This window comes from Podarcis gaigeae (assembly GCF_964106915.1).
Source record: "Podarcis gaigeae genome assembly, chromosome: 5".
In the NCBI taxonomy this organism is placed as follows: domain Eukaryota; kingdom Metazoa; phylum Chordata; class Lepidosauria; order Squamata; family Lacertidae; genus Podarcis; species Podarcis gaigeae.
Genome location: NC_139681.1, coordinates 35,094,916 through 35,118,993, shown reverse-complemented (window position 1 = coordinate 35,118,993; position 24,078 = coordinate 35,094,916). Strand labels below are relative to the sequence as shown.

At 42.0% G+C, this 24,078-nt stretch overlaps 1 protein-coding gene across 24 annotated transcripts in view; it reads right to left on the bottom strand.

Annotated features, from left to right (window-relative positions):
- Positions 1-10,764: 10,764 nt before the first annotated feature.
- Positions 10,765-24,078, bottom strand: part of PCDH15 (protocadherin related 15) — a 649,118-nt gene continuing 635,804 nt past the window's right edge. For 19 of the 24 annotated variants that reach the window (XM_083740659.1, XM_083740644.1, XM_083740649.1 and 16 more), the window contains 5 exons: positions 23,373-23,394; positions 21,815-21,853; positions 18,817-18,890; positions 17,433-17,568; positions 10,765-11,586 (listed from right to left, as the gene is read on the bottom strand). In XM_083740659.1, the coding sequence (XP_083596785.1) occupies positions 11,035-11,586; positions 17,433-17,568; positions 18,817-18,890; positions 21,815-21,853; positions 23,373-23,394 (823 nt within the window). In that variant the 3' untranslated portion in view covers positions 10,765-11,034. The remainder of the gene's footprint in view (positions 11,587-17,432; positions 17,569-18,816; positions 18,891-21,814; positions 21,854-23,372; positions 23,395-24,078) is intronic. The other 5 variants (XM_083740654.1, XM_083740658.1, XM_083740660.1 and 2 more) reach the window with 2 other exon arrangements.

Here is a 24,078-nt window from a genome sequence, read left to right as displayed (position 1 = left end):
GCTCTGTGGTTTAACCCACAGCGCCACCTGCGTCCCTTCTCATTTATGTACTTGGGTCCTAAACCATTTAGAGCTTTGTCTGCCGGTGGTAACACCTTGAACTGGGTCCAGTAGCCAGTGCAGAGCTGCGAGGACCAGTGTCACATGGCCTTATATAGCTGCCCTGTTTCACAGCTTGGCAACCGTGTCATGCACTAGCTGCTGCTTCTGGACCATTTTCAAAAGTAGCCCCACACAGAGTGCATTGCAGTGATCCACTTATGAAGTTATTAAAGCACAGATCAGAGTCCAAACTGCATGTCTATAGGCAGTGAACCAGCAGTCCACAACACTTAGACTACCTACACTTTCAATGACACCTTTGAATCAAAGGGAACCCCCAAGGTATGCAGGTGTTTTTTCCCCCAGGAGGCATGAAACTCCATTTCAAACAGGCCTTCTCCCTGGACCCACATTTGCCCATCTAAGTCCCAGACCTACTCACACCACCTCTGTTTTATCAGGATGTGGCCTCAGTCCAGCCCATCATTGCCTCCAGGCATTGGCTAAGCACTGCTCAGCCACTCCTGATTCAGAAGGAATAGAGAACGAATGAGCGAGAGCTAAATGTTCTCAGCATAGCATATCAATGAACACCCCGCCCCAAATCTCCAGAGTTTAATCCATTAATATCCATCAAAATCTATTTTTATTTTTATTTTATAATCCATTCCATCCATCCATCCACTATGTGCAATAATTCAACAGAGAGATGTTGAATAAGAACTGTGATAGTTCTCATTGATAATACAATCAGAGGTCTCATGGAGGTCAACTTTATATGGGAATAGATTGCGACATAAAATTGCAGATGTAGTCTCTAGTTGCTTTCATCAGCTGGAATGGACAACAGATAAAAAACCCAATTGGAATACCGCTCTGTATCACATGAAAACATTTTTCAAAATACTGTATGAAATGGCTTTCGGATTGTCATTCACAGAGGTTTAAGGTGAAAAATCATAATTCTAATTGTGAAATAAAGGCATTGCCCTAATATGGATTTGGGGACTCAATTCCCTCAGTTTCACAACCACTTCTTCTTCCTTGCTGTATGTTTACAGTATAAGATGAATGCATCCCCGAGGCAGCTCTGTGAAAAGTTCAGATTCGAAAAGCTATTTAGAGAGGCGGCTTTAGGGCAATGCTACAGTTTGTACCAATCCCCGCAACGACTCTTTGAGCCTTCAAGCACCAGCAATCAGGCTTTACCCAGAGTCTATATTTTAACATCAGCATCACCTGGGAAGCTTTTTGCGTGTGTCATGTGCCAAGGCTGTGGAAGAGCACATCTCCTTAAGGAGCTGTCAGCTATAAACAGAGAAGAAAAATGGGTTGTGAATGATTCATTAGCAAGCAATGGGAAAGTTCAGGAGCCATTTTGCTGAATCGCCACTTTTGTTTTCTAATGTGAAGGTAAGCAGGCCTAGAATACTCCACTCGTGATGACATTTCAGTGTCATTCGAAGCTGTGAAACAGAAGCCACTAAGGACAAGGGAGACTTGCCCTCAAATGATTATGAAGGTTCCTTGGTTTTATCTCAAAGAGGGTCATTGGTATTAGTAAAAATTTTCACAGGTAGCCACAGGTCCAGCATTGGCGGTCTGTCAGGTTGGGCCAGTGGCGTAGCGTGGGTTGTCAGCACCCGGGGCAAGGCAAGTAATTTGCGCCCCCTAACCCTAACCCCCAGATGTTGTGCCCGGTGCGGCCAGCCCCCCCTGCACCCCCACACTATGCCACTGGGTTGGGCACTGGCTGAGGGCCTGATGGAAGGTTCCCTCACAGATCTAGACCTGACTGTACTCTGCCTCTCCTCTAGGCCCTCAATGCTTTTGATTGGTTGGTGGCTAACGAATGTGAGCCAAGCCCATCTTCCATCTGTGGTGACTGCTCACTGTTTTGAATTATTCAAAATGTAATGCCCAGGCCTATGTGTTTATGAAATGTGTTGGTTTCCTAGACCTATTATTTGGGCATGTAGTCCATGTATAACAGGACAGCTTTGTTCTACGTATAGCCATAAACCCTTTTTAAAAAACTTATGATTAAAGCCTTTAAGAGCAATTGCCAATTATGGCTGGTAGGGTAACCTTACGCAAATTCACGCTTTGAAAAAGGAGGTGAACAAATGGAGGGTTATCAAAAGGGAATTGCCTCTTTTCTATAAGATTCCCCCAAATGCATGCTTGAAATTGTATTTGCTGTTCCAGCTGTATGGTTTCTGCGACAATAAATCCGATTATAACATTTAATGTAAGGTAATGGTATTTTACGCCATGGTTTTAAAATAGCTCCATTTAGCTAAGGGTTTCTGCTTGCCGTTCAGTAATTCTCTATAATGAATTGAAGTATCACTTTCTCCTTCAGAACAAAAGTGATGACAGCTTCCCATTAAAAAAACCACCAAACCAAACCTGGATTTTAGTGAAGCTGTGTCTGAACATTAGCATGGCTACCAGAAACAAAAGGCAGCATTAAAGATGGAGCTTTATGTTCTTTTTAACTTGAGCCTTATTTCATGTAATGATAATGTTTTCTAACTTTGTAACAGACTTTACAGTTATCTTGCCAATGTGTGAATAAAGCCCGTTGTTATTTACCCTCTACTGCAGGTACTTCAGTCTTTGGCCAACAAGACTCCCAGAGGGAGTGGTCTCTGCCCCCAGGTTTTCAATCCGAAAGACACAACACAAAAGGAAAAATGGATGAGGAGAGAAGAGGAAAGCAAACAAGTTCAGTTATCAATTCTTAAAGTTACAGCAAGTAACATTACTTTCTAAATTTCTATTATCATGGTGCACTCTATACATTCTTAGAGACACTTATATTTATATATAGACTTCGGGATTGCTTGAGTCAAGAATCCTCCGCTCACGTGGGGGGAGCGCCACACATACACATTTCCACGAGTTTGCATTTTTCTAAAAATAAAGAATTCATGAAAATTCATCTAATTACATCTAATATATTTGCTTTTGCATGCAACTTTGCCTAACATGTTGCATTTAGTGTGCTATTTCCACTAATGTATGCATGAGCTCATTTGCAAAAGCTGTGTATCTGGCCACTCTTCTGCAGAGCAAGAAAATGGATGCTGCTGCCATTCATCATCTCTGGTAGAGTTCATAACCACCATCCCTAAAAGGTTTGCACTTCCAAACCCTCCATAATTCTATTATTTCCACTGAGTATGTTTCATTCTTAAAACTTAAATGGCACAAAAGGATTTCTCTGAAGCTACCAGGGTCAAAGCAACAATGCACAGTGACAATGAGTTGCGCTTCCTGGGAAAATGGGTTAGAAAAGGTTCTGCAAGCCATAGTAATTCTCAATTATGAAGCTCCCAATTTATTTATGTACAAGGGAGCCCCATGCTATGAAGCTCTGCCAAGACATTAGCTGTTCCTGTATAACAAAACCCGAGAGCTCCACCATGGGACCCAGCACAACTAACAGGTAAGAAAAGAGTCCAGGTGTCTTGGATGTATCAATCTACAGAAACAAGCGCAGCCAGCAGAGCGTAATTGGCTTTGGCAGCAAAGCTTGTACAGTGTGTGGTAGGAACAGGAGGGAAGGGCAATCAAAGTCTCTCCTGCCATTTCAGATGTTGTTTCCTATGGTAAAATATAGTTACTATGTCATCACCACAGCTGCCACCTGCACACCATTTTCATGTTAGGTTCATGGGGGGGAATGACTCTGGCAGAATCCTATTCTGCATATATTTGTGCTCTTGAATCACAAAAGGAGAACTCACAACACGACTCTGTATTGTGCCAGCACTGGCCGATATCCAAGATGGGTGATGATGGCATGGGGAGAAGCCATGCCAGGGCTTCTCACATGGGACAGGGCTGAGCTGTAGTGGCTCCCATGCTGCCAAAGTAACATGGGTGGGTGGTGCCATTGACACCCCTACTGCAACACTTTCAACATTTAATTCTACTGACAACCATTAAAGTGATTTTTTTTTGCAAACAAAAAACAAACAGAGTCGAGTCAGCAAAATGCTGGAGAGATTGCTCCTCTGCAGGCACATACCTCCACTTGTGGTGAGATTGCCCCAAATCCAACCATTTGGGACATCAGTCCAACAATAAATAACTAAACAGGTACAGTGGTACCTCTGGTTGCGAACGGGATCCGTTCTGGAGGCCCATTCACAACATGAGCAGAACGCAACCTGCGTCTGTGCATCTGTGCATGTGTGGGTCACGATTTGCCCTTCTGAGCATGTGCGTGATATCATTTTGCGTGTCTGCGCATGCACGATCGGTGAAACCTGGAAGTAACCCTTTCCCGTACTTCCAGGTCGCCGTGGGACGCAACCTGAAAAAACGTATCATGAAGCAAACGCAACACGAGGTATGACTGTATTAGAAGCCACCCCTAGAACTGGCCCTAATGAATATTTTCCAAAACAATAATGCACACTCACACTATGAAGAGCTCATCTCTTCACCCAGGAGCACCATAGCTAGACACTAGAGGGACCTGTCAGGAGTGAACATGATACCAAACTGTATGGGAAACAGCCTTACTAGAAATGCTAACCAACAGATTGAAACTAGCACAGGGACAAACAAAAGAGGACGCCTTCACTCTGGTGTGGCTCCCTTTTATTACGCACACAGCGCAACAAGAATGCACCAACAGCATATGAATTGATATGGCTAACTTGACCAAGAACCCTTCCCCCTCTCACATACAACCAAAACTCACTGCAGTCAACTGAAGGCAATCAACAATGCCCTGGGCCCCCCAATCTCTCTCACCACCAATGGAAACTAATACATGAGTAGAAAGTGAACCTACCCATGTGACACTGACACAAAAACCTTGTACACCCACTATTTAAAAGAATGAGAGTTTACTACCCCATCTCCCCCCATCTCTCTTCTCCCCCAACCTTATACTGTATACAACCTTTATGATCTGAAGATAGAGACGATGTATGTACTTTTGTAACCCAAGAAAATACTAAATAAAAACAATTAAACAAACATAGTAAGCCTGCAACTTACACAGGAGTTCCGTTCTGAAGATCATGCCTAAAACCAAAATTGTGTATAGTCAAAACATATTCTGTTCAATGGTAGGCGGGATTGCCAAATCCTTTTTTCTTGTATGTCCACTCCCTTTCCACCCTCTTTTTTATTTTTTCACAAGAATGCCAAGCTGAATATGCACAAGTTAAATGTGTGTAAGTTGCAGGTTTATTGTGATGAAAGTGTTACAAAAGAGTGATGTTAAAAAAAAAATATTCATCCACAGAAGCTGGGGTGGGAAGAAGGGGCTTAACTTCCTTGTGCCTCTTTGCAGCTGCTCCTCTCCCCAATGAGGAAATGCCAATTCATTTTTTTAAAACAATAGCATTATTCTGAGGCAATCTTAACTAATCAGAGATCACGGAGGTGACCTGAAAACATGATCATGCAGCCAATCTTGACCACAGCATCACAAAGACAAATTAAAGAGATGGTAGGAATCATTACCCTCACTCTGAAGAAGATTCCTGATGGTGTTAGGAAGTTTGAACCGAGCAGGGAAAGTGCTTTCTGCCAGAGTTCTATATGGCACCTCCTGATAAAAAAAGCTGGTATGCTTTACCAGTAGGCAAGTTTTGTGTATACGTGCAAAACTCTGTGTTCTGCTTAATCTAAAACAGCAACCAAAACAAATAACATCTATTCTTTATGCTGCCAACAAAGCATAGACCCCATTTTAAAATCATGTCCTCTCAGAAATACTGATTCCAAAATGTCTACACTTTTTAAAATGCAATGATGCCTCAGATTCACTAATACTAGCGATGGTTTTTTAAAAATTCAATAAATCATAATTCATGATACTTAAGGGATGAGATTAACTTACACCTGTAGAGAAGGATGCTGTGCTGTTTGCAGGACAGAACTCAAACACACTTTATCACACTGATCAGTAATTAACAGACTGTTGCTTTGTGGGAGCAGCCCTCATATATCTTTGCCAAAGCTCTCCACAAGCTTCTGCTTCATTATTTTGTGCTCTAAAATGCACATGAGGCACACAGTTCTGTGCATATTCCTTTACCATTTTATGCTCCAAATACAAAATATAATTCTTTCCAATCTGTATCCTTTATCCCAATTTCAGTACTCCATCAAAATATGTACAATGAGGCAGTAATAGTGACCTAAATGCTTTATTAAGAGTGGGTTTATGATGGATATCATTATAACTTCAGACATCCAAGAAAACTCAGTTGGAGGGGCTGTAAATGGGTTTCCATTCTCCACAATTTTCAGTCTCATCAGAAGATGGTACACAGCCCCCCTGCGGAAACATAGGAACATAATCTCCACATCAAAAGCACATCTCTTTTGATAAGAGTTGAAGAAGACAAAATGGAACCAAGGTGGTGGTAGTGGCCAACCAATCTTGGCTGGCCTTCATAACTGGCCGAAGCAAAAGCTATACACAGAACGGAAGTTCCCAGCAAGCTGTGCTGGAATGTAAACAGACATGTGGCACGTAACAATCCCATGTCTGCTCCTTAAGGCAGAATGTAATTTTCCAACAGTTTTCACCTTGGCCCTAGCCTGCCTTTAGGGAAAGTCATCAGAATCATGAGACCTTACACGGAGCTCAAGACACTGCATAACTGGGCTGGAGAGGATGAACCTCTTCTTTCCTCCACAGATGGGAAGGCTGGTCACTCATTGCTATTACAAGGTGGGGGCGGAGAGGTACAGATCACCAGTGGCAACCTGGTAAACGTATTTGTGGACCCTTTGCTAAAGAAGACTAAATCATGGAGCAGGCACATTTAAAGCCAGACAAGAAACAACAGAGAAGGAGTACATTACCAAATCTGCAAGCCGTGGGGTGAAGATAAAGTCCAGTGGAGGTGCTGGGTGAAAGAGGCTGAAGAAATGGTATCTGCTGTGGTGCAAAACACCACTAGAATTCAGGAGCCCGATACAATCCTTTGCAGCCCTTGCTTAAATTAAAGCTGCGGCTGCAAGGGAAGAAAGAGGAGTGCACTTAGAATGTGCTCCTGATTATTCAAGTTGAATCACCTGGTGGGTGATTCAGGTGGATGTCCCTGCCCAGCTGTTAATAGTAGCTCAGGGAGGGTGGCTCAGTTCTAGTTCTGGCTGTGGGGCAGATTCAGTTCCCTAGCCAATTTAATGGGACACAAGTAGTACCTATATTTAGGTTTGTTTGTTTGCTGAATGAAATGTCTTATTTTTGTTTTGGAATTTACATGAAATATTGGCCATGAAGTGGGCAGTGGAACTGAAAGAGTGAAGGGTGGTTCTTCCCTTGTTTGAATGCCCTCTCACCTGAATGCCTTCTTCCCCTAACTCTGTGCAAGGCATTTATTATTGCTTCACCTTTTCAGGGAGATTTTAAAGCAAAGCTCTGGTAGATCTGGGCTTAAATTAAGCCCTGGATTAAAACTCACACAAATGGTCACAGGACTGGTCAAGGATAAAGGCTTTCCCCCTTCTTAGGTTGCACAGGTGCTGGATTGAATCCAGCAAAAAAATTACTGCTCTGCCTTGATGCTGCTACTGCTGCTGCATTAAGATGTGGGTAATAATGTGTTTGGGAGGATGTTGCATCACTCAAATGAGCGTTTCCACATGTGCAACGTGTTATGCAAGCACAAGTTAATCTGCAGACCTTTTCTGCCAATCTAATTATATGGGTTGTATGCAGAAATACCCTCTTAAAAGTGTGAAAGGGGGATAACTGGCTCTGTATAGCAGTCACATTTGATTGGGCTCCAACAAAGCAGGCCAGAGCTGTAAGGGAATTGTCAAAATATCATTATAACCAGTTTTCCCCCAGGGGTAATATATCATGCTTTAACTTTATGCAAACAAACATTTCTTTGATGTGCCCAGACCTTTTTGTCCCTGACAGGTCATTTTTATGTAAGCTAAGCTTATTAAAGGTTCAGTGTTCATTGGCCTTGTGGAATTCGTGGTGGAATCCTTTTGGCCTGGAATCTGTCTTGCATTCTTTAGCCCAAAGACAAGCTGTAGCTGAAAATAAATGGATCTGAGTTCATCGCCTGATTACCTTCTGTGTCTCTTGACATCATTCAAGTGCCTGCGTCATTCTCATTTTAATTCTGGCCGCTGTTGCCATAAGGTAAAGAAATTATTGATTAATCATAAAAGCTGTAGACACAAACAAAAACGGATGCATGAGAAGGGAAACAGCTTTACCAGAAAAGATAGATTTTTTTTAAAAAAAAAACCCTCAAGATTAATTATCACAAACATCCCTGCTGTAAATGATTTTGCACCATCTTTAATCTTCCATTCTATGCATCTACAAAGGTTATTGCATTATATAATGAGTATATTGCTGATACCAGGGGCCTGATTCATGTTTCACTTAGAACAGTTTTATAGCTTAAGAATTCCATTATGGAAGCTCCCTAGCAGTTGTAAATTTACAAAGCTCCATTGGCTTTAGCAAAGTTATGCTGATTTAACCTAGAAATAATTAGAAATGTTTCTAATTTATAATGCCATGAGATCTGGATTGTTCCCTTTGCATATTTAACAGCTCTTGTGAATGGGATATATTTTTAAGACTGTCCACCAGCTGTATTGTGCAGCATGTTGTGCTGTAAATGTGATAGGTTGTATCCAACGGGTGCTTTGCTTCTGCAAGTTAATTTCCAACTACTTTTGCTCCCTGAAAAGCTGTTCCTAAAGACTGAGCTAAAGCTGTGTGTTTTTTAATGTGAGCTGATGGGTCTCCCCCACTTTCTCTAACTTTGCCCCCTCTTTATAAATGTGTTATTCAGTGCTATTTTTCTAGAAAAAGAGGTGCCGGAACTCACCATAAATATGTCCCTTGTTCTCTTATAATGACAATGGTGCCCACCTGAGAGGTGCCGGAACTGCTCTCTGATGAGTGTGTTTTTATTTGTGTGTGTGTGTGTGTGTGTGTGAGAGAGAGAGAGAGAGAGAGAGAGAGAGAGAGAGAGAGAGATAGGGAGACTCTTGAACAGAAAGGGATATGTGGAATTCTGGAGTAGGTAGAGGGGGATCAGTGACAATTAGGTGCAAGCAGAAGAATTTTCCATTAAGGCAACAACACCATTGGCTATAGCCTGCAGCATCCAAAGCAGTTAAATGAGAGAGTGCATTATGGTGATCAGTTTGATACACTTGGTCCACTTCTAACACGCTAAAGTCTCCGTATGCCCATTTGCAAAGTGGTCTATTTAGAAGCAAGGCTTCATTTCAACAAGATGATGAAGCAGGACCTCAGGAAGAAGTAGCTTCTTAAGGGTCACATCACATATCTAAACTGGGCGGGCACTTTCAAGAATGCAAGTTGAATAGATCTGTGCATGGTTTTTTTGTATGTGCCGATGGTATCATAAAATTACTCAAGAATCTGCTCGGCTAAAAAAAAAAAGTCAAGTCACATTGAGTACATCCACCAGTCAGTAGGCTTGTTAACTTTTTATTTTTTTTTGAAAAAAAAATTGATCCCCCCGGGTGAAGCTAAGTAATGGGACCAGGGCAGAACCAGACATGTCAGACACACAGACAAGTAAGCGCTGACCCACACCACCCATTTTAAGCACATCCAATATACATCTACTGCACACGTTTTCCCCAAGAATCCTGGGAACTGTAGTTTGTTAAGATGGCTGGGAATGATAACTCAGTGAGGGGAAAACTACAGTTCCTAGGACTCTTTGGGGGAAACATGTGTGCAGTAAACATGTGTTGGACGAGCTTTTAAGTGTAAGGTGTGGATCTGCCCAATGGTGCGTCATGCAAAGAGACTGGAAGGTTCTGGAGCTCACTGGCTTTCAGGCTCCCCGTACTGATTGCTAGCTTGGCACCACTCAGCCTTTTAGGATTCCTGCAAATGTAAGATTGAACTATGCGTTGACAGTGTGAAGCAAATCTCAACCTTCATTCCCATCACACCAACTCTGTCATGTGAAGTGACCTGTAACGGGAGCTTCCTGTGCAAACTTTAGCATTAACAATAGCGATAATAAGTGGAGAAACGCACCTGCAATGATGAATGGAAGAACTTTGAGTACATGTACATTATCTAATACTGCTGCCCATAGTGTGTAAAAGATGTTACAGATCAGAAGGGATACAGAGATGAGCTGCATAAGTTATCTAAGACATGAAAAGGATCTTCAGAGAGTCAACATGCTAGTTTCAAACAATATTTGATTTAAGTCATTTGGAGGGAGGGAGCATACTGGTCAATGGCTCTTCTAATTTTTTGAGGAAGACATAGTGAGAGCAAATTGCTACATTGTTGGATACATTCTTATTAGAAATAAGGCACATTTTTTAAAAAAATAAAAATAAAAATAAAACCTGTTTCCCAAGGCAGCTAGTGATTTTCTTCATAGTTTGTTTCATTCAAATAAAGGCTCAACCTTCACAAGAAGGGGTCGCACAACACTGGCCACCTTTATGCAGTGTATAATCACTGAATTTATCATCCATGAGTGGCCAATTCACAGCCTGAAAATAATTTAGATCAGGGGTGTAGGATTATCAGCAGGGTAAAATCTGAAACAGCAGTGACCGGTGGTTAAAGCTTCTATGTGCTTTATCGACACATCAAACAAGTGTGTGATGGTTGCCTTCTCAGCTACAATCAACTTGATCAATCAATTTCTGTGCATTTAAGTAGTGGTTTGATGATTATTAAACAATAACTCCAGAGCCAACAAGACTAGTCCATTTTAATGATATTTGTTCAGTGAATTCGGAGCCTGTCAAAAAGAGTTGTTGGGAAGAACAATTAATTGGTACAAATGTGAGTGCAAATTCTCTGGATTTCCCCCCACCCCTCGCCCCCTTTTTACTTTAAAGCATTTTGTTCAAAGTATACAACTTATGTGCACGATAACAAAGTTCATACGGTTTTCCTCGGTGACGATAAAAAGCCTACTTTTTGTTATAAATGGGAGTAAAAATTAAAATGAAAAAGAGAGGTCACAGTTTTGTCATTGGTATGTGAAGGTTGTTCCACGGACCCATCCACAGTTCGTCGTCGTCTGACTGCGTGTGATCACTGGGTAATTCCAAAGGCTCCTTGACATCCTCGTTGTCAACAATGGACTCCTGCTCTTCTGTGCTTTTCAACCTGTTGCCCCCTGACTTTGTTCCTGTGTTATCAGCGTCTATAGCGGAGGATGCAAAGGAAACACTACACGGTCTTGTGTTCAGTTTGTCACTAGATGATGCCCCCGTTGAAAACGTGTTGAGTGGGACGTTCTCCTCGTGTGTCACTGCCAACTTATCAAGTTTCTTGAAATGTTTCCCCAGCCTCACAGGGGATGTGACCTTCAAATTGTTTGAGAGGCAACTGCGCCGGGTTCGAATAACTGAGCCATTTTGGGCAATGTAGATGTTCCCGTTGATATTGGTTTGAATGTTGGGGTTGCTGAGACGATTCCTCTGGCTTTCTGGGGCACTGTCCTCTCCAGTGGAGCTGGTCTCATACTCGGGATCAACAACCAGCTTGATCCTTTTTTTCCTCGCCCACTGAGTGATGACAAAGAGAGAGAGAAATGAATTATTTTATAGTGTAGGTTTTTTTAATGCATAGCACTGGCAGCTCTGTTGCTTCCACTAGAAAACAAAATTAGGTAAGTGAACAATTTCCTTTAGAAAAATCAATTTAACTGCACTAAAATATGCTGAATGACTTGTTAACCACTGTGTATTGAGATTAAAACAAGGAATGCCTCAATATGGATATTTTTGTTTCAGAAATGAAGTAGAGGCTATTTACATTAATATCTATAATAAAACAGAGGGGGGAGGAATGTATGAAGCAACAAGTCTTATAAACATCTCTCACTGGACACATGCAAGAAAACACTTTATTCATGACCTGGAAGGGAGGAAGCAAGTAGAATCTAGATTTTTATTTCTGTGGTGGCCAGTGATTACAAAGCACTTCTGAACTGCCTTTGCCTAGTTCCCCCCAGACGTCACTGGACTACAACTCCCATCATGCTTGAATATTGGCTGTGTTAGGTGGGGTTGATGGGAGTTGCAGTCCAACAAGATTAGGAGTTGGGGAAGCCTGCTCTAGAATCTCTGTTCCCTGACACCATTTGTATAATGAACTGAAGGTGTTTTCAAGTTAACATGCTTGGTTTTGCATTTATATTAGTGTTGGCAGGAGTGGATTCTCTATATTGGAAAGACTTGGGAAATGAAACACACTGAGGTATCTTCCCAGGAAATGGTGTGATGTCATCTTCAGGCTGATCCGTTTGACCCCATAAGCCAACCAGTGAGCCCAAGCTGCAGAAAATATGGGTGACTTTTCCTGGGACTCTCTCTGAAAGCCTGAGGTTTAGTTCTCTCTGAAATGCATTCAGCTGAGGCAGTAGATTACAAATGACATTTTATCTCTTGATATGCTTACCTCCATGATCAGATACTGAACTTACATAGAGTTATATCCATGATAACTGTCTCTGTCAGACATAACCAAACTCCCAAAGTTTTCACACCATAAACACAGGCAGATAGATGAACTAGCCTTAGAGATCAACAGGGTATGTACAATATGCCAATAGGGTACATATTTGGAAAATCATTATCACTTCCTCCTAGAATTAATCACTTGAAATATTGTATTGTAATATCAGCTCATGAAGAGCACTTGACATTTTTGCTTCAAGGGGATCACTGCACAAAAGCAGTGGTATTTTACAGCTTGACAATCTTAGTTTCTGAAGCAAGTGTAACCATGTGGATATTGCAATTAAAGGGGATGGGGAATATACCACATGAAACCATGCTTATCCCCACATGATGTCTCACTAGCATGAAAATCCGATGCGTGTAAGGATTTGCTCGTTTACATTAATCGAATTACAGTACACAAACCAAAACTTTGGAATAAACCAGCCAAATATAATTGCAACAGATTCAATATAATTATTAATTATCTTCATAATTGGCCTCCCAATCTGAGCACTAACCATGTAAATTTAATGAAAAATAATCTATCTAGTTAATAAGTAGTTTCCATGCTAAATAACGAAACTAGCTATAAGCAATTTGGGTAGGCATAGAATTTATGCCAATAGTTCTTCAGTGAAAAGGTTTTTTTATATATATAAAGCAATTTGATTTCTAAGGCACAGAGACATCTTTAGAAAATGCAAATCACACAGTGGTAGAAATAGACATATCTACCCCTCTCCCCCAATATTTAAAGAAACCGCTAATTCACACACGCTGGCTGTTTGCTTGATTACTGCAGCTTCAGCTTTTCTGAGTAAATGAACCATCTCACAGCACAAGCACCAGAGGAAGAATGTTCATAGCAGCTCACACCACTTCAAACACAACCCCATTCACAGGAGTTCGCCTTCTACTAAGGATCAGGAAATGCTGAGAAATCAAGAATCACGTCTGGACTCAACCTGATCAATCAATCAACCCATCAATCAATCAGTAATAAAAGTTTTGTTGTCAAAGTTGTTGTAATCTGAACAAGCCACCCTGTTTTTAATTATTCTTATTATTTTAGCCCCTGTGCAGTCCTATTTGTGTATTCAAGTTCATGAAGCTGTTCAGCTAGGAGCCCTTAACTCTTCTGCAAAACGTTTCTTTTAATGGAAGAGAGTGGCAGGCTGGCTACTGGCTGGTTCCCAAACTGTGTCTGAGACTTGCATAATGCTCCCTCCCTCCTGAAAAAGCAACACAGAGAGAGCACAGCAAACCAAAACCACACCTCACTGCACACTGTCTACCTCTTGTTCCACCTCCTGTGTTCTAAAAAGATGTAGAGTCACTGGGATTTTCTGACTCAGCAGTATCTGCGATCTTTGTGGGCCTTTTCTTCCGAATCCTCTCCCTTTTGGGGACATCTTCAGAATCTGTTGGAGTCGCTGAGCTCTTGGTAGTACCTCTCTCTGCCTCACTGTCCTCCTCTGGGTCAATTTCGTCATCACTGCCCCCTCTCTGTTTACTAGAGGTTTCAATGTCATCTGACTCCTCCTCTTCTATAGCTGATGGTGGCTCTTCTTCTTCTTCTTCTGATAGTTCTTCTATGGCGTCATCTAATTCACTTCCTCCTGTAGATGACCGGTTCTTGAGACTGGACTTGGAGCTCCTGCTTTTTTTTGTCCTGGCAGTAACTTCGCTGCTGACGGAGCTCTGCAACGACGATGACATCTTGGACTCTGTATCTTCGGACGCTTTGCTCTGAGAATCGGAGGTTTCGTCTTCGGAGCTGCTGCTACTTGAACTGGACCCGGACGAATCTGAACGCTCTTCATCAGAGTCCACTGTGCTTTCAGTGGTTTCGTCTTGGTCCAGCGTCACTGTCAAGTAGTCTTTATCAGAGGCAGAGGTGCTGCTTGCGGACGACGACGACTCACTTGAAGACGACGTTGTCCTTCTCCTTTTCTTCCTGCCGTAGTCGCTCACTTCAGACTCGCTTTCCGCCGTGACGCTGATTGAAATCCCTGACTTGGAGTCCGATTCACTCACTTCCTCTGACGTACCACGCTCCCGGAGTTTCTTGGAGGTGCGCTTCAGGGCACGGCCAACCTTCTTTGTCGATATCACGTCACCGGCTGATTTCTGGAAATAGCTTCCCTTGATAACCATGCTGTCTTCTCCTTCCGCTTGGCGAGCTGCCGCCTCCAGCTCTGCGTAATCTGCATCTTTCCCTTTCACTTTCTGCAGCATCATTGGGAAGATCTTTGCCTTCTTCCAAGGAGATGGTGTTGCCTCCGTGGTGGTTCCTGGCTTGGGGGCACTAACTGCTATTCGGCTCAGCTGCATCACTGCTTTGAGTTTCTTCCTTCCCTGGCTGGGGCCTGACTTTATAGGTGCCACTTCACCTACTGCACTAATAGCTACTGGAGGCCCTGGCCTCTGACTTACAGCTCTTCTGGGAACAACTGCACCAGGACTTGTCCTCTGCAAATCATAAGAAATGGAGCTTAGTTATAATTTTAGAAAGCTGGCTGGCTTGAAAACATGTTGCCCTAAAATGCTTTGAGGCAGGAAGAAATGAAGAGTTAATTGCAAGGGAGAGGGGAAGAAGCAAAATAAGTATATGGATTAGACTTGTTTTTAACATCACCACTGGTAATATCTAAGGAACAATGAAACTAAAGTAGTTGTGAAAGTCATAGGCCAAGTCTCTTTTTTTGGGGGGGGGGGAGATCTCCGTACGGCTTGCAGTGGAGGCAGGACACAATTCTACGGCACAGTAACTTGAATCTTCTGCATATGTTTACACCAGACCTTTTTGATTGTTGCCTGTACCAAAGGCTTTTAGATATGCACTAGTATATGATAATTTAAAACCACAATTGTAATAAAATGCACTTTATCACTTTAGCCACTAGATGATGCTGCAGCGCTGAAAATGAATAGATGTTAAAGAAACCGTTTTAAAACTCTCTTTCCCCCTCTGCTCCGCCATATAGACCCATCTAGAGCCCTAAACAAGTGGCCTCTTGAATTTCTCTATCATTTATTGGTGGAGGCACAGACACTCCCCCTTTTTCCCCTAAGGTATTTCCTGGCCACCCTTTTGCATCCTTGCAATGCTCCAGAACTAGAGTTCCCCTGAGGGCCCTGGGGGCTGGGATGGCAGCTTCCACCAAAGAATAGTGCGAATAAAATACTGCAAAAAAGAAACATTTCAGGCATTTTCTCAGGAAAATGCCTTCTGAGATATTTCAGTTCAGTTCTAGGCATATATTACAGAAGCTGTACAGCTTGTCACCAGATTGCAGCTGCAATGTACACGACAGATCGTGTGAGTTGCCTAGATTGTGTGTTTACTAACCACTCACCAATACCAGCCGCAGTACAGTAAATAACCACGTGCTCTTGCTGACATGATTTTGGTGACCAGCATTTGCATAGTTTACTTCTGTGAGGTGGAGTCCAAGGACAAGGTTGCTATTTTTCAGCATCAACTCAGGCTTGATAACATATTATTAGGGCTTGGGTCATGCTACAAGATTGGTCTCAGTTTGATAGTGCCCACAAGGAGGAATGTCTCTGAAGATGCAGAGAGTACACTTCCTTTCTCTCAATCCTCTGCATCATGGGTAGGCAAACTAAGGCCCGGGGGGCTGGATCCAGCCCAATCACCTTCTAAATAGGGCCAGGAATCAGCGTGTTTTTCAATGAGTAGAATGTATCCTTTTATTTAAAATGCATCTCTGGGTTATTTGTGGGGCATAGAAATTCGTTCACATTTTTTTCCAAAATATAGTCTGCCCCCCCCAAGGTCTGAGGGACAGTGGACTGGCCCCCTGCTGAAAATGTTTGCTGACCCCTGCTCTACATCTGTCTACTATCCCAGAGGCAGGCGACAGCAGAGGGAGCTCTAAACCAGGGCCAGGGAAATGTAGCTTTCCAGATGCTGTTGGATTCCAACTCCCATCAGCCCCAGCTGGCATGGCCAATGGTCATGGCACGAGCAATCAATAGGTTTTCCCCACCCTGGTCTAGGTCATCCACTTGAGAAGTGGGATATGGAAGGTGAAGATAAGAGACATATGACCCTTCACTCACTGTATTCTCATAATCACCAGCTTCTCAAGATGATTGGGGGGGGGGGGGGCTGATGTGACGTCCTGACATCACACGTGTGCCTTCTCGTGATGTCCTGAAGTCACAAGCGTGACATCATACAACGTTGCAAGGAGCCAGGGGGCGGAGCTGAACGCCCTCTGAACATTGAGGGGGCCCAGCACCCTCACAAAAAACATGGGGGGGGGGCCTCCAAAGTGCCTTGGCCCCAAGGAGCCGACACCCATGCATAGACTGCCACGTATAATTATAAGATGTATTTTAAAACATATCTACTATGGCAGGGCTGTTTTTGGACTACAATTCCCATCTACCCTGACCACTGGTCTTGGAGTTGTAGTCCAAAAACAGCTGGAGACCCACATTAGGGAAACCCTGTACTATGCTATCACTCCTTCCCACAACTCAAATTTTTGATTCACAAAAATTCAAATACTGAAGATGGTAACACAATGCGGTCTGGGGTGGAGAACACTGCTTGGCTGTGTTTGGACAGAAATCTGCTTGGCTTGGAGCAGCTGCCACCTCCCTCAGCAGCCTCACTTCCATGCCACAGTGATTAGGAAGTCACCCCAGATAAGTTTTTCAGAAGGGCAAGTGGCTTTGGAGGAGAAGAAGTGAATGCAAAGCTTTCCTTCCACAAATGTCCTTCCATTCGCTTACCTCAGAATTGACGCTGACCCTGTCAGAACCGAAAAATTGCTTACCAAATGTCCACATGTCCTGTTAGGAGCTTTGATATATTTGCAAAAGGTCAATACATTTGGAACTGGAAAAAATAAATAAACGAATAAACCTACGTCTGCTTCTGCTGTAGGTCCCTGTGGGCTATAATAGTAGCCGCCATCGCTTTCCACGACCACCTCGCCATACTCATCATACATTCCAGAAGGAGACAGCAATCGGCGACGACTTCCGTATTGAGGCAATTCGTACCTGGGGGAAAAGCCAGGTACAAACATCCTCTATGTTTGTATCCATGTTGGTTGTGTATACTCACAAATACATGCAAGAGCACTCATCCTTAGCTTGCTTGATTCTTTTTCTTTTTAAAGTGAGTACTCTTGTCACATGCCTTTGGCCTCCTATAGTTTTATAGCAAACTGTATCTTATATATGGTATCTTCCTGGTGGCAGTGAGGAAAGAGGGACACACACACACACATATACATACAATTTTTTAAAATAAAAAATTGCCCTTTTGTTTTCCTACCTCAGTCTTATTCTTGTACAGCTATTTTGAGGAACTAGGGGGAAATGTCGGGGGGGGGGGTCACAACAAAACTGCTATGAAGCCCACGGAAGATACACATGTGTAGGTAATGTAGCCATCACTCTGACACTACTGTAGTCAGTCACAACAAAGGATGGGTGAATCAGTCAATTTTGGTTTCTCTTGGTTTCCTGTTATTCTGCTTACAAGTTCAGTTCTTTTCATTTTCACATCAGTTTGCATTTTTTTAAAAAGAGGTTCTCGTGAAAATTAAGCAGCTATCTATCATCTATCTATATCTATCTATCTATCTATCTATCTATCTATCTATCTATCTATCATCTATCTATCTATCTATCATCTATCTATCTATCATCTATCTATCTATCATCTATCTATCTATCTATCTATCTATCTATCCATCCATTAAATTTATATTTTGCCCTTCCTCTTGAAGGAGCCCAGACTGGCAAACTTTAATGCAAACTTCTCCTAATATACACATTGTTGTATGCAATCTTGCCTAATATACATTTTGCGAAGCAATTTCCACCAATATAACGTGTTTTTCTAGATTATCTGCACCAATATATGCACTTTGCCTTGCATATGCATTACTGAACATATTAATTATCCAGAGAACAACATTTCAAAATTCAGAGAAGTGCAGATTTCAAAGTATTGTTGTGTTTCAGCCAAGCATATTGTTTTGGAAAACACAGCTTAGGCTGGTTTGACTTTTAACGGTGAACTGAATCAAATTTCTCCCCCATCTCTTGTCACAATGGGAGACTAGAATACTATTTTATACTGTACTTGGCCCTGTCCTTGGAAGCAGCGACAAATAAATCTAGTGTAAAGAAATCTAGTGTGAAAACTGCTTGGCCATGCCTAAAGCATTCCTTTCGATTCTTGCTCTGGTTAGCATGTAAAGTTGTGAAGTGGTATAGAAAATGCAGAATGAATAATACCCATGTTCATAACTGTAGTAATCTTGCCCATAGTACTCTTGGCCAGGATCAATTCCAGATTCCATAGAAAGTTCCTGTTTGTCACAATACCAAGAAAAAGAGAAAAAGAAAGCTCAGTAGGAATACACAAACCCATAGATCTTAAAGAGCCCTGAGTTCATGTGTGAGAAGGGTATGAGCACAGACAAAAAGATAAAAGTTGCTGGGTCCTTTTTATCCTCAACCTTTGGCACTGGAATAATAATACAAATAATAATCCCAGGGGTTTTTCTCCCTTTAGTGCCAGTGCTCAGATGTGGGAGACATAAAATATTCTTCTGTGGTGCTCTTCAGAATTCTCAGCCAGCAGTGGGGCTGAGGCAAGGGCAATGGGAACTTCAGACACATTTTTGGAATATGCCTACGTCTATTTCAACTTTCAAGAGGATCCAGTTGACAGAATCTGACTAAAGCTGAAAGAACAATATTTTGTTATTGTACTTTCTTTCCAAACTATTTTCTCTGACATGATGGGATCATCCTGAATGTGGTATCATATTTCTAAAAAAAATAAAATAAATGCCAAGTTTTGCTTTCCTGCCCCCAACTTCGTTTTATATCATTGCTAAAAACATACTCTTGAGCCAAAGAGAGAGAATTCATTCTCAGTACTCTTATTCCCATGATATAAATTACACAACTACCATACAGTTGTTAAATAATTATTGTACAATTTCTTTATTTTTATTCACTATAGTGTACTTGGATAAACCATTGTAAGTCATGAATACATGCATTTGTCTGAACCAAAATGCACTTCAACAGTTGCATGAAGTGTTCTCTTGTGTTCTCTGGTAGGAGTGTAAAGAGGGCAGGGGGAAGTTAGCAGTCTGAGAGAAATGAAATGAAAAGCCATGGTGATAATTATGCTAAAGCTTAAAAAGGTAAAGGTAAAGGTACTCCTGTCCATACGGGCCAGTCGTGTCTGACTCTAGGGTTGTGCGCCCATCTCACTTAAGAGGCCGGGGGCCAGCGCTGTCCGGAGACACTTCCGGGTCACGTGGCCAGCATGACAAAGCTGCATCTGGCGAGCCAGCGCAGCACACAGAAACGTCGTTTACCTTCCCGCCAGTAAGCGGTCCCTATTTATCTACTTGCACCCGTGGGTGCTTTCGAACTGCTAGGTTGGCAGGCGCTGGGACCGAGCAACGGGAGCGCACCCCGCCACGGGGATTCAAACCGCCGACCTTTCGATTGGCAAGTCCTAGGCACTGAGGCTTTTACCGACAGCGCCACCCGCGTCCCATGCTAAAGCTTAGATCAATGTAAAACACAGTGCCTGTTCACTGTAGTGTTTGTTTCAAGTTATGATGATAAATATCCTAACATTGATCGTTAGTAATGAATAGTCACTGCAAGTATTTTACATGCATCTAAGGAAGGGGTAAGAGAATCTGCAGTCAGACGTTGTTTGACTACAACTCCCTGACCATCAATGATGCTGGCTGCAGCTAATGAGGGTTTGAGTCCAACAACATCTGGAGGAGTAGGGGGGCCACCAGTCCCCCACTCCTGAGCTAAGCAGACATATTTCAAGTTGCTTGGAAACTAAACTTATAAAAATAGTGTGAAGTAGACTGTTTTTCTTTGAAACAAATTTTAACAGTTGGAGACATTAAATATGGGGAGGCAGTAACAAAACTCTCTATCAAACTTGCTTGGAGGGATGTTATGGTCAATCATGCACAGCTTACGTTGCAGCAAGAACAACAAGCAATCATCATGGATTACCAAAGGACATACCAACAGGGGGGAAAAGGCTGATACAGCTCATGACATTAATATCTCCTGAATCACATCCATATTGTTTCACTATAATAGCCATGAGTTGTTACAACGTGCTCTGCTGGGCAATATCTATGGCTGGTATCCTAGTTCATTCTGCTCAAAAGCAGTTGGGCTTGTATTGAAGTAACATCTTTTTCATGGGTGGGGAGCCCAGGATCAAGCCTTGAAGATGTGCAAATCTGACACCATGTGGATTGTTGAGTTGGCATAAATACATATGATGCATGCATCACTTGCTTCCAAGACATGGTCCTTCCTCCTTTTGAAACTCAAAGAAGGATCAAGCATGTGAGAATCATTAGTGCACGTATGTCGAAATGTGCAAACTTCAAGCTTGAGGGATCTATGTTGGCATTTTTACTAGAACCTCAAAGTCTACTAGCCAAAATTTGGTGCAAAAGGCATACATGTAAAATTAAAGAATTTTAGGCCAGAAAGTTTTTTTTTGGAATACTAGAATCCTTCTACACAAAAAATTCTTCCTCCTGGTTCATCCCCAGGATATATTTATTCCAGCAGTGAGAAAGGCATTTTGTTTTTGCCATTGTTAAATAATTGAGAGTCAAAAATCCTTCCCAGTCTTCTGGAAATCACTACTAGATCAAGGGCTGCCTTCTTCCTTCTGCTTTTATGTGTTCTTCATTGCCTTGTGCAAGATATAATTCTGGCTTTCCTCACGTGGAGGATGATACTATGGCCTGAACCTCTAAACCAAGTCTTGCATTTCATAACTAAAGCACAATCACTTATCAACATACTTTACAAAGAATTGAGGGTATCGTTCATGCTGCTAATGAAAGTTCTTAAGATTATTAGAGCATAAAGGGTGCTTGTAATTATCATTCAGCTTCTTGAGTATAGCTTATAACACTGCAGTTAATTGAGTTATTTGGGACAAAAAGGATCTTGGGACAGTTTGAGTAACAGCAGAGAAGCTATAGAAATATGTCAACTTTAAAATCACACAACTGAAGTCAGCAGGCTCAGGTGCATGAAAATATCACAGTATTGCCAAATAACTTGTCAGGATAAATACACTGAAAAACAGATTTTAAAACTTGTTTTCTCCTTCAGTGTTAATGATAAGGAAGTGTCAAATGTATAATTGTGTGTCAGAAGGTATTCTATATGAGTGCTCCCAAAGTTCTAGAAGAAAGTGAGAAAATTGTACCTCTGGTCTGAGAAGGGACGGCCTCAGCAATTGCTGTTGCTGACAAAGAAAATTGGAAACAGAAACAGGTTGATGAGAAGGATATAACAGAAAATGTAAGTAATTTATTTTGAGGTTGAAGGGTTACGAGGTAACCTTTAAACCAGCACGACAACAGTAGTTTTGCTTATGACTCTAATGGCCAAAATATTGCTCAGAGCTAATTTAGTTCTACTCTAATGATGGATTTTCTCAAGGCAAAAGGGCAAAGCCACTTCAGATCCACATGTATTAAATTCAGCTTCACTGCCCTGTGATTTGGCAAAGGTCCCAACAGGCCATAGATGTTCTTGGCTCTAGGGAACTGGTTCCCACAGCTGTCAATATTGTCATCTTCTTCCAAGACATTTATACTTATTCTGAACAGATTCCTGAGTCCTGAGCTAGTTTTGAAGAGTGACCACATGTAACAATCAATCAATCAATCAATCAATCAATCAATCAATCAATCAATCTTTATTGTGGTCAAAGACCAGACAGGGCCACATGTATAATTTACAGATTTCCTCTTCAAAACTCACATGAAGAGTTATTTCTGGAGGGAAAAGTTACAATTAACATACTTTGGTGTCATCTATCTATATATAACTGAAGCTAAATGTGTATTTTGATCTGGGAAATCTGTTCTCAAGTAGAAAATGCTGATTGTAGCAGTTATAGCCAGTGCTTTTTTTCTAGCGAAAAAGGTGCCAGAATGTACCTCCCTTAGAATACCCACCTGAGCCCAAAGAGGGTCTTCTCACCAGCCAGAGGTTTGTTGAGGCTGCTCAACTGAGGCAAAGGGCGCCTTTCCATGCCTCAGCTGAGCAACTTAACAAGCCCCCTGCCCATGCCACTCCAGCTCACATATCATATGGATTTCCCATAGATCAGCTGTTAGCTGAGGGGCTGAAGAGCCTCAATAAAGCCCAGATGTACATCCAGCTCGTGAGGACAGCCTCTCTGGAGTCTGTAAGGGATTTCATCTTTGTGCTCTCAGGAGGGTCTCCTTGCGAGCCAGAGGTGCAGGGGGACTTTGCTGAGGCTGGTCAGGTCTCTCCTCCCACTTCCGGGGCCCAGCTGAGAGGTGCCAGCACACTGTTCTGGCAAGTTCTGGTTCTAGCTCCCTGAGCCCATTTATCTCACAACTGCCAGTCCAACTGGGTTTTGAACAACAAATGGGAGGCTTTCATATATTCTTATGCAGAATGCCTTGTGCAGGCCCTATTCATGAAACGCTCCAACTTCTAATGCTCAGACACTAGGCAAGCATTCATGCAAAAATTACTTTTTTGAAATATAATTACTTAATTTGGAAAGGCATTTCACAAAACAGGTACCGAGGAGATGCCAGGTGTGCTGTATTTGGAAACCCCTGAGTGGACTCCACTTGCAGCTCTGCAGATCCTCAACTCTCATTGATAATGCAGTTTAAATGTTCAGTGAGTCAAATAATATAAAATGCAAAAATTATCCAAGCTATGCTGATGAAAAGAAATGTAAATGGTAACTTCTTACTAAAATATAGGGTGTGCCTTACCTCTTGCTGTGCATATCCACGCCTGAAATTAAGCACAAGAAAAATAGGACATTAATCCAGCTATTCAAGTTGTAAAAATAAATATCCATTTTACCAATATCATTTTCTTCAAAATGTAAAGACTTTGCAATAGAACATTATGGGCCTCACAGTACATCCCATTGAATTCTGTAGAACTACCCTAAAACAAATAACATGGCATATAGATTATGTTGCATCATTATAAGGACTTTTCCTTGCTGTGCTTCAGGTTCCCAGTCTAGAAGGTCCTTGAGACTTAATTTGACCCATGACTGTGGGAGGCAATCACATTTTCTTTGTTTCACCTTTGTTTAAAAAGGGCATCAAAGGCATTAACATGAGGGTGGCTCTTGGCAAATGCATTGGAAATAATGATCAATATATAAAGAAACAGATAATGATGGCAACAGTATGAAAATAGGCCACAAATATCTTAAGTACTGGATTAATGTGGGTTTCTTTTGATTATTACTGCCAACAGAATAATAAAAATGAGAACCCAAAATTGACCAAGGAAGGCAAGGTTCATTTGACATGGCCTGGATACCATATCCTAATCCTAGATCTCCCAAGGCCACATGTCAAATATTCAAAAGCCTTCCCCTTGTATCTACTGCTCTTGGAACCTTCCATAGGGTCACTTCAGAAAGTCAAGACACATCTAGGAAGATCTTCCATCAAATCT